The sequence below is a fragment of the Rhagoletis pomonella genome, unplaced genomic scaffold, assembly GCF_013731165.1.
Source record: "Rhagoletis pomonella isolate Grant_MI unplaced genomic scaffold, Rhpom_1.0 Rhpom_scaffold_00015, whole genome shotgun sequence".
In the NCBI taxonomy this organism is placed as follows: Eukaryota; Metazoa; Arthropoda; class Insecta; order Diptera; family Tephritidae; genus Rhagoletis; species Rhagoletis pomonella.
This window is the reverse complement of record NW_023458569.1, coordinates 6,826,049-6,837,179: the sequence shown is the minus strand read 5'-3', so window position 1 is coordinate 6,837,179 and position 11,131 is coordinate 6,826,049. Positions and strand designations below refer to the sequence as shown.

The window sequence follows — 11,131 nt, the reverse complement described above, 5'->3', positions numbered from 1 at the left end:
GGTTTTGCCCAACCGATACCACCTTGTATTAATTCAGCTTAGTTCAACACCGGAACACTGACAACACCGGGTGTCGCAAAGAACCAGCAAAGAACACCCGAAATAGAAGTGTCTCTTGTAAATTGTGCAGCACAAGGCGAATTTATACAAGGTGGTGTTGCTAGAATTCGTCGCTGTCTTCTGAATGTGAAAATGATTGGTTTGTTGTATTTTTGGGTTTTGAACTTGGGTATACTTGAGTTTTTTCTCAACCGATATAACTATAACCTTGTATTAATTCACTTTAGTGCAGCGTGCAGCAATAAAGGAAATGAGCTTTATCCTGAAGAGGCGCCATTGCGCCAACACACTGTGCTGATTCCGACAATGGCGCTGAAGGTAGTGTGTCAGCGCCAAAAAATTTGCGCCGTTACCCAGGCCTATTTGCCGCTATAGATACCGATGACCATTGGTTCTTCATATATATTAAATAAAATGGGCCAGAACTCCTCTCTGGAACTCTTATATATTGGTAAGCCATCAATGTTGATGTTAATGGAAATTCCTAACGATTCTTTGATATTGGCAAAACATTGTTGTAAACAAAATGCAAGCCCTTGGTGCCAATATTGGGCACCCAAACCGACTGCCTGAATTGTAGTAACAGTTGGTATTTGTACCAACGTTCTTGCATCTTTTGGCAATGAATCAGGGTTTCGTTTATTACATATTTGTAACAATCGTTTTAATGCTTGGTGCCTTATAATAAACAGAATTGCCCAATTTTTTAATTCAGTTCCATAAACTTAATTTTTTTTAACCCAGTATCGATTATCTGGTATTCCTCATCATCATATTGCTGAAAGGGAATACAACATTTAATTTAATTACTTTTCGTGTTAATTACATGCCATGGTGCTTTTATATTATCAAGAGAAATTTCTGCATCGTGACCTTCATTCGAGTTGTTCTGAATATGATTACAGCTGTTATATTCTGGACGAACAGATTTTTGATATAAATTGTCCGCAGACCGCGCACTATTTTTAGAATATTGTTTAAAATTCGCAGTAACTCTTTTATTGGCTGTAACACTCTTGGACGTGTTATCTTTTAATTTAAGGCACATCTTCTGAATTTTCCTTCGCAAATTAGTGGATCTTTTAACTTTTTTCCAATTAAACTTATCCATTTTGACGGATCAACCCTGAAACAAGGTATGTTGGCTGACAGAATATTTTTCTTGATATAAGTGCGCTCTATTGTAGTGTTTATGAGAATAATGATTCTTTTCTACTCATAAGAGTTTTCTTATACGTGTTTTAACATTTTACGTCTCATAAGGGCATATTTATAAGTTGTTTTATACTTTATATCTTACAAGAGTTTTCTTATAAGTATCATAACAATTTACTACTCATATGGGCATTTTTTCAAGAGTATAACTCGTTGAGAGTTGAAGTTTTATAAAAAAGGTACAAGATGGTCTTATTATGAGATTTAAAGGCTTACTAACTCTAGTAGCATTATTATCTCACAAAAAATAGTACTATGAGACCTAAATTAAGTCTTTTTACAAGAATTATGTTATGAGTTTATCCAAGTATGTTAAAAGAGTCTTATGAGATCTTTTCGTAATTTGTAAGAGTTTTGTTCTGGAGAGTTGGTTAGTTGGGATTATCTCTTATACCACTGATTGTTCAGATACCAGTTTTTGCGATATACATATCCTTCATGTAGGAAGCGAAACCCATTAAATTGTGTTACCGGTTTACATACCGGTGCAGTGAAAATCACTTAGATTGGTGCTATATAAGGTATATCTTCCATACCTCTGATTGTTTAGATATGCTTTTTTATATATCTATGTGTGAATATATAAATTTTTTCAAATGCAGTAATCTGCTAAAGTAAAATTTTCAGATGTTCATGAAAGGTATGAAGCATTCGGCATAGCCGAAGACCGCGCTGCTCTTACTTGTTTTATTTTAATAATGAAATTTAAATTGTTTCTTTGTTTTAAATATTGTTCTATTACTTCTAAACAGAAATTTGCAAAGGCCAATAAAACCATATTGGCTTTATTTCCATTTCCAGTTGGTATGGAATTACTTTCTTCCTAGGAATAAGATTTTAATTTTTATTTTCAAATTATTCAAGGGTTAGAAAGAAAATTTGATATTATATCTCTATTCATTAAATTTCGTTAAAAATCACCGTAGTAAGTTTAAGTAACAAATAGTATAGATGAATTTAGTGACAAAAATCCTCGCACAATATCATACAGCGATAAATATATCCAACGCCTTTGCTTCAATTTTGAACCGCCTTGGCAGTGCATACGAATAATATTCATACATATTTGTGCAACTATTGTTCAAAAGTTATCTTTCGCAATTAACTTTAAAACTGTTAAATTGTTTCCTATTTAGATTACCAAAGTGCTTACATAGATTTCATGTTGAAAATGTTTAGGTAAATTGTAAATATAGACTAAGGAATACAAAAGCCACCAAAATAACTACTTAAACTTCATCTCCTAATTCTCACCGAGCTCATAATGGGTTAATCTTATTACAACCATTTACTAAATTACTTTATACACATAATTTGTATGCAGTTACTCGTGCGCTTTTTTCACCAGGACTGAATAATATCTTTGCTTGCGGGTTATATACGCGGTGATTTTGTTTCTTCAATACTCAATGGGGTTAGGTTCGCGTGGTTTTCGCGAGTATTTTAGGCCTAGCGTGTCACTTATCTCATCGATGACTTCAAGTGCATAGTCTAATTGTTCTTTGGTGTGTGCTGCTGAAAGGCAGTAGCGTATACGCCCCTCCATTATTGGTGTTGCTGGAAACCCGACACCAACAACGGCGATATGGCGTGTTGTCAATGTGCGCACAACGGCACTAAAATAAGTAAAAACAAATTAAAACATTGCAAATACATCAAGGGATGGCAAACAAATGCCTCAAAGCCTCACCCTATTTTCGAAAACAAGTACACCAACATGGGTACCACAGGCGAATCCTCGTGCCCATAAGTGATAACACCCATTTGTGCCAAACGGCGACGGAAATAGCGTGTATTCCGCGCCAACTGATTGATCTTCCTACGACCAGTATCGGTGCCATCCTGTCCCATTATAATGCTCATCGAAGTGTAAATCTGCTGAGCAATGGGAGGTGACATGCTACTGGCATAACAATGTGCATGACTGTTTGTGCGCAAAAAGTCAATTAGTTGCTGCAAATAATGTTTCAAAACACAGATTCACTAAATACGAATCTCAATGACTCGCAAAATTAAGCATACCTTCGAACCGGCTAAATAGCCTCCAGCGCTACCGAAACTCTTCGTGAAAGTGCCCATCAGTATATCTACATCCTTAGGATCCACGCCAAAGTAATCAACAGCACCACCTCCATTCGGGCCCATGGCGCCAATACTGTGTGCTTCATCTAAATACAAGTAAGCTTTGTATTTCTTTTTAAGAGCAATAATCTCTGGCAAACGCACGACGGAGCCCTCCATACTGAACACACCTTCCACCAAAATCATTATCTTCTTCCAGGGTTTGCCTCTCTCTTTCGGATTGCCATGGACCACATTATATCGAAGCAGCCGCTCCAAATCGCTCATATTGTTGTGCTTAAACACCTTCGTTGTGGCTCCCGATAGCCGTAGACCCAAAATGATCGAGGCATGGTTCTTTTCATCGCTTAACACAAGGCAACCTGGTGAAATCAGGGAAGGCAAATTAAGCGCGTTCGTGGCAAATCCCATCCCAAATACAATTGCATCTTCTACACCTAAATAGCGTGCAGTCAAACACTCCAAGTCCAAGTGCAGTTGTGTTGTGCCTAACTCAACTCGTGACGAAGTCATTGCCAAACCCATTTCCTGGGCTGTATTTTCGGAATCCTGTGCACAAGGACCTTGGGCATCAGCGAACCCCAAATAATTATAAGATCCCAAATTCAAGCAAAGCGTCTCAGTTCCAGTAAATTGAAAGCTCCAGCCGTAGTCGTTAGTCACACGGTCTTTGAGAGTAACCTCCGCAGCGGGCACACTGCATATCGGGCGATTCCAACAATCACGCACACGTCGATACACATAGCGCGAGTAGAAACTCTCAAAGGCATCATAGAGTGTTACATAGCCATCACGATTCTCCTCCTTAGCGACCTTTGGCACAAAGAGCAACTGGTTTATATAACCAAGAATCATAAGCAAATAGAAGCCTAAATATGTGAGACAGGCAGTGTGAAGAGGTACTTCCTCGAAGGATGTCTTGCGTATGTGTTCCGCAGCAATCTCTGAAAGTTTTTTCGCTGGCGTGATTAGTGGCTGATTGCAGTTATCATTAGCCTTGACATAGTGGATATCTTTACAGTTCTGAAAAAAGTGAAAAGGAAAGTAGTCATAAAAGTACGTTGTTCTTTAGAGAACAATTGCAAATAAATGTAAGCAAAAATTTTTATGTATGTATTTGTAAACCATTAACATAGCAGCTTATTAGATATGTTCGTCAAAACGTACAGAAAGAATTATCCATTATAAAAATTTTAGAGAGTAGGAAAAAATTCTCTCTCAAATAGAGAAAGTTGCAATTTCTGCACGAACGCACATTTTCCAGAATTCGCAAGCTTCACTACCAGGCTGGTGTCCATAGTTGCATTTCAAACAAAAAAAAATTTATGGATTTTTTAAAATTCTTTCTGACAGACAAAAACAGGACCTATATGTATATTTCTTCTGATTAATACTTTCTTTTTGTAGTCCCTATGGGGTTTCCAATATCGACTGTGGTTTCAGCTGCATTTCGATTATGAATACAGCCTTTTCAGCAGAATATCTTTAAAATTTATGGAAATAACTAAATTAATTAAGTGAAGAAATAGTTTCTTACTTTTTTCATTTACAAATGGCAACAAGTGTATACATTTTCAAATTAAACGAATTTGTTGTTGAAACAAAAAACGTCGAGACACGTAAACTTAATTATGGTTAAAGCCTGTTCTGTTACCAAAAAATTAAGCCACTAACGATGAAAATCAGTGGACAAATAAATCCCTTTTGAATGGTCAAATGAATATGTGTAATAATTTTTAATATGAAATAGAAGCAGGAAATAATGTTACTCATACGTCATATCGTACATGACCGTACTCGTACATAATCGTACTTGGCGTATGAGCAGGGCTGCCAATTTAGCTATTTTCCCGTCAAATCTGGGCTCGAATCGCAACAAACGATATCGTACTACCTGTCACGTAAAAACACATTTTTCGGATGATGAAATACGTAAACGTACTCTTTGTCCCATTCAGCTTATGCTGCCTGACGTATCACGTAATTTTCTTTCGTATCGCTTTCGATCCGTGAACGGACGTTACGATGCGAGACCTGGCTTTTTCAAAGCCCATTTAGCGGCAGGAAATGAGAAATTGCGGAAAGCGGGAAATCCAGCCTTTTGAGAATTTTTTTTTACGGATTTTTAGCCTTTTCCCTTATGCATACATATGTAATTAAAATTACCAGATTATTTCGATGCGATTAAAAAAGTTAATATGAGTTCTGTGGGCAATGTTCTAAAACATTTAAATTACAGAGATGAAATGATGGAAAAAATAATAATTCTTTTTAATAGAATTTGTTTAAAGGACTTGGATCCATTTAAATCGCAATGAATCACTGTCGACAGTAATTGAAAAGCATCCCTGCAAACTCCTTTTGTAAAGCATCCCTGTCTGCATTCGAAGTCGCCACTGGATGCCTTCCAGTGTTGAGTAGGTATAAATGCAGCGATCGCATTTGAAACCGGTCTCTTTTCATTTTCGCAACATCATCACCTGGATGTCAGACAGCGAGGGAGCTTTGCCTAAAACAACAACACGTGGGAATTCGCCTTTTCTATTTACAACAATCATATCGACGTGGGAAACTGCATATACGTAAAACCAATCAATTTTTCTTATATTTAAAATCAACCCTTTCTAAATATTTAAATGAATGTAATTACTACGATACCTGAATTTAATGAAGTAGTGTTAACTTTAAACTGAATTAAAACTATCATTGTACGATTCATATTGAAAATCATTTGCATACAGTCCATTCGCTTTTTTATAATATTATTCGCTGTTCATTCATTCAGTATATAAGTTAAACTTTGTAATTACAAGTACATATTGAATTGAATTAAAGTACACTATAAAACCCAAAGCAAAACACTACGCTACGCAACACTAGACCACAACTGTCATTTTGCACATCATCTTTCTTTCTTTGTCGGCGACCAGCAGCAAATACCTAACAGCAGAAACAGCGAACAGCAAAAAATTTAAATTTCGTCTTGAGCTCGCTGCAACGAGGGAAATCATTTGTTCAGCAAAACGCAACCACAAAAAAGTTTCGTGAGAAGTTAAAGCCTATACTTTTTAATAATCTGTTCGGAGGAACGAATAAATATTTGCAACAGGCGCACGCAAAAATTCAGTGCCCAACGCGGGACTACTCATATCGCAAGGAAACCTTCCTCAACAAGCGCCCATCCAAGCATTAGCGCTCACCGTGGGACTAAACTCCAGCATAGTCAATTGGAAATAATCAACGTGCGCACATCGCGGGAGCCTCCAATATTTGCAACCTGCTTACATACAGTATCGGCATGCGCACATCATCGGTGGAATCCTTTTACAAACAAAATGAGAAGTATCAAGGAAAAATCGTAAGTCTGTGCATTCATATACATATATATTTTGTCAGATATACTTACGTACCAACTGTACAATCTGCATTAACCGTTGCTCTAAAACGGTTTTAATATACATATATACATATGTATATGCTGTTATATATATGTACACATATAAGTAAACTCGTTGCTTCTCATCAAACCCTAAATTCTCTCGCACTCGTTGCTTCTTTTAAGATTACACATTTCTCGTTGCTTTTCGAAGATACCCTACAAGACAGCTGAGTTTCATATGAGTGCTCGTATTGACACTATCGCTAATTACAAAAGTGCTTATAAAAGTCCTAATTTTCGTTCAGGCCATGGGCAAAAATTTAGTACTTTCTCCTCAATGTTGTCATCAGAAAGTCCTCAGCACTAATATTCAAACTACTAATTTATGCCATAATACAAAAACACCAGTGTAAATGTGTTAGAATTTTGCTAAAGTGCTCAGCAATGTCTTGTCGGGTATACACATATATATAGACCTACTTGTGTACATATGTTAATGCATATACATATGCATTCAATTCCATTTCATTTTGCGCTTACTCCAAATATTTGTGCCTATGTTTCTTCGCTACACGCCCTCCCTCCCCCCTAACTTTCAAATTTTCCTTATATATATATAAAATAGTACCCTGAAATGCCAGCTTAATAGGGTCGAGCCCCCCCCTAAATTTCATTCTGGCTACGTCGATGAATCTGTATGTATATATCAATTTGCTCAGCAAAACGAAATTTAGTTAACGAGCAAAGTGCATGTACCCAGTAGGCATACGACAACGAATTTACTCCGAACGATGTCTAAATGGTATCTATGTAAAAAGTGATTAAAATTTACGGTTCATCCCCTATCTGAAGCGAACTGACTAAGTTCTGGTAGCCTAAAATACCGGTTTACATAAAATTTAATCAATAGTTGGGGTGCGTATATTTGTAGTACATACAAACACTTGTATATGTACATCAGTGAAGTTTAGTTTGGGTTGGCGTTCAACCAAACAGTTTTTTCACTTGTTCCAGTCTTCTTATTAGAATTTGTATGCATGTATATATCAAATTGCTAAGCAAAACGGAGTTTAGCTAACGCGAATAGTGCGTTTACCTAGTAGCAAACAGCAACGGATTTTCCCAGTAGGTAAAAAATAGTACATCCTGATTTGCTCCGTACGATATTAGTCAATACTATTATATATAGTCAATACTATTAAGGTGCATACAATTTTCGGTTTTTATCCCAAATCTAAATCGAATTCAATACTTATCGTTAACCTCAAATATACTTTGGATTTATACAGCACTTGTTTCTGCTAAGAGCAAATTTAATTATCATACAAAATAACAATTATTTCTAAACGAAGCTTTTCCAATTGCGATATACATATCACCGGTAGATAAGACTCATTCCCACGACAGCCGGTTCTACGTACCGGAATGACTCGGGTTTTTACCCGACCAAGGGCTGTTGTTTCGGCGATCTAACCCGTTTAGGTCGGCGAAGTATCTCAGAAGTTGTTCGTCCATAGGGCTACATTTGCTACATTTTCTCCTCCTCAGGGCTGGCATCGAGTCAAACCCAGGGCCAGAAACCTACACCTGCTGTGTATGCCAGAGACGACTACACCACAACTCCACCTCTGTCAAGTGCAATGCTTGCGAGGGGTGGAGTCACCTCAGAGTCTGCTCAGGACTACGGACATATCGGCAGTGGACCACGTCTTTTGTGGCCCCCTGTTGCTCTAACAGAGCAGCCCCCACGGCTAACCCCAGTCCACCTGAGCAGTCCCACACAAATACCACAGCACAACAACATAACATAATAGACCACACCACAACGGCTACAGACCACAGAATACACACAACCGCACCACCACCCACACGCCGCCGCCAACAACTCCTGGTTCCTCCTACAATCTGCACGGTATGTCAGACCAGGATATTCCGTAATGTGACATCAGTCAGCCTTGGCTGGTGCCACTTTAGGGCATGCTGAGTTCTGCGCACCACGCGAGATTGGACGAGGAACTCCGAGGGCCCGTGCTGCGCTGCTCGGTCGCAGACATCGACCGCAGGGATACCACCCTAGAATGTCAGGGCATCGCTATCCGGTCAGGCGATGTTGAGCTCGAAATATTTGACGTTTATATACCCCCTGTCACCTGCTGCCCGGAAGGATATCACCCTGACATAGGTGCGCTCCTCAGAGGTGAAAACCGTATGGTAGTAGGCGACTTTAATGCGCACCACGACCTTTGCCACTCAAGCCTGTCAAACGATCGTAGGGGAACTGACTTGGCTGAGCAGATAGACGATTCGACATTCTGCACAATGAACGACGACGCACTGATAAACAGCATAACAGCGCTGGTCTGATAAACAGTATATCATGGCGACCTATGCTGACTTTGGCATCAGACCACCTGCCAATAGTCATCTCGATCGATAAACCAACCGACTTTGCTTCCGCGGAGCACCGAACATATATCAACTTTTCAAAAGCTGATTGGAAAGGCTTCGCGGAATTTACAGAAAATACCTTCGCTGCCCTCCCTACACCAACCGACGTCCACCTTGGTGAACGTAAGTTCCGTAGGGCTGTCACCGCTGTTGCAGCCCGCTTCGTACCGGCAGGATGCATCACCGACCCACGCCCAAATTTCCCTGCTGAAGCGGCTGTTCTAGCCGATGAGCGTGACAGCCTTCGTCAGGCGGATCCCGGAGATCCCCGTATCAGGGATCTCAACACGGAGATTCGGCAACTAGTAAACGTACATAAGCGGAAGAAGTGGGAAGAGCTTCTGAAGACCTGCAACTTCACCTCTGGTGTGAGTAAGCTTTGGTCAACCGTGAGGTCACTGTCCAATCCGACGAAGCACGACGACAGAATCGAAATTTCTTTCGGCGACCATGCTTCGTCGGACCCGGAGCGATGCGCGAGCTATTTTAGCCGGCAGTTCATACTGCATCCTCCGGTGGACAAAGCCAAGCGTCGAGTGACCAGAAGGCTGCACAAACTGCCAACAACCTGTGCCCCCTTGCTTTCACTTGCGGTGAAGTTCACGTGGACATCGGGAAGGCGAAAGCGTCCAAATGGGTCCCGACGGAATATGCATGCTGATGCTGAAAAATTTGGGTCCTGCGGGGGTAGCGTACCTAACGGAGGTCCTCAATTTGTCCATGGCCACTCTCATCATCCCAGACATCTGGAAGGTGGGCAGAGTGGTCCCACTGCTCAAACCGGGGAAACCCGCCAACATAGGAGATTCTTATCATCCGATAACACTCCTTTCCCAGGTAGCGAAAGCACTAGAGGCCTTGCTACTCCCGTATTTCACAAACCACCTGACCCCAGCGAAGCATCAGCATGGTTTCCGTAAAGTGCACAGTACAACAACAGCATTTAACGCCATAAACACTCAGATAACTCGTGGGCTTACCCGTAAACGTCCCTGTGAGAGAACGATTCTAGTAGCGTTGGACCTGTCAAAGGCTTTTGACACTGTCAGCCATTCCACGCTACTAGAAGATATAGAGGCTTCCTCTCTCCCACAGAGGCTCAAACGGTGGTCGGCAAATTATCTAAGTGGTCGACACTCGTCGGTAATGTTTAGAGACAAATCGAGCAAACTTAGGAAAATAAAACAGGGGGTTCCACAGGGTGGTGTCCTTTCCCCACTACTGTTTAACTTTTACATTTCAAAGCTCCCTCAACCACCAGAGGGAGTCTCGATTGTCTCTTACGCCAACGATTGCTCGATCATGGCGACTGGGAATGGAATTGATGACCTGTGTTCGAAAGTAAACGGATATCTCTCTGAACTTTCTCGCTTCTTCACTGCAAAGTGTCTAGCCCTCTCCCCTACGAAATCCTCTGCGACCCTTTTCACAACCTGGACGAAGGAGGTCAGGCTACCGCTAGGAATTCACGTCGATGACACACCAATTCCGACGGTGAATAATCCTAAAAGTCTCGGAGCAACATTTGACAGCCTGCTCTCCTTCTCTGCGCACGCAACCGCTATTGTCAATAAAGTACAGAGCCGCAACAAAGTCCTCAAGTCGCTAGCCGGCAGTACTTGGGGCAAAGACAAAGAAACGTTGCTGGCAACATAGAAGGCAATAGGCCGCCCGGTTTTAAACTACGCAGCACTAGTGTGGTCGCCGGGGACCAGTAGGACGCAGTGGACGAAGCTACAGATGGTACAAAATACAGCACTTAGGACAGCGACTGGATGCCTCCTGATGTCACCAGAACACCACCTCCACGACGAGGCGAAAATGCTCCCAATTAGGGAGCACAACACGATGCTCTGCAAGCACTTTCTTGCTGGGAGCCACAGATGTGGCCACCCAAATAGACAGCTGCGTGCAGAGGAGCCCTCGCCGAGGCACGTCAGGAGGCAT

General features: G+C 40.7%; 1 protein-coding gene across 1 annotated transcript in view; it reads right to left on the bottom strand.

Annotated features, from left to right (window-relative positions):
* Positions 1–2,105: 2,105 nt before the first annotated feature.
* Positions 2,106–11,131, bottom strand: part of LOC118749398 (serine palmitoyltransferase 2) — a 42,995-nt gene continuing 33,969 nt past the window's right edge. Inside the window, exons 2-4 of the mRNA XM_036484206.1 lie at positions 3,298–4,380; positions 2,966–3,228; positions 2,106–2,891 (exon numbers count right to left, since the gene is read on the bottom strand). Of these exons, the coding sequence (XP_036340099.1) occupies positions 2,675–2,891; positions 2,966–3,228; positions 3,298–4,380 (1,563 nt within the window). The 3' untranslated portion in view covers positions 2,106–2,674. The remainder of the gene's footprint in view (positions 2,892–2,965; positions 3,229–3,297; positions 4,381–11,131) is intronic.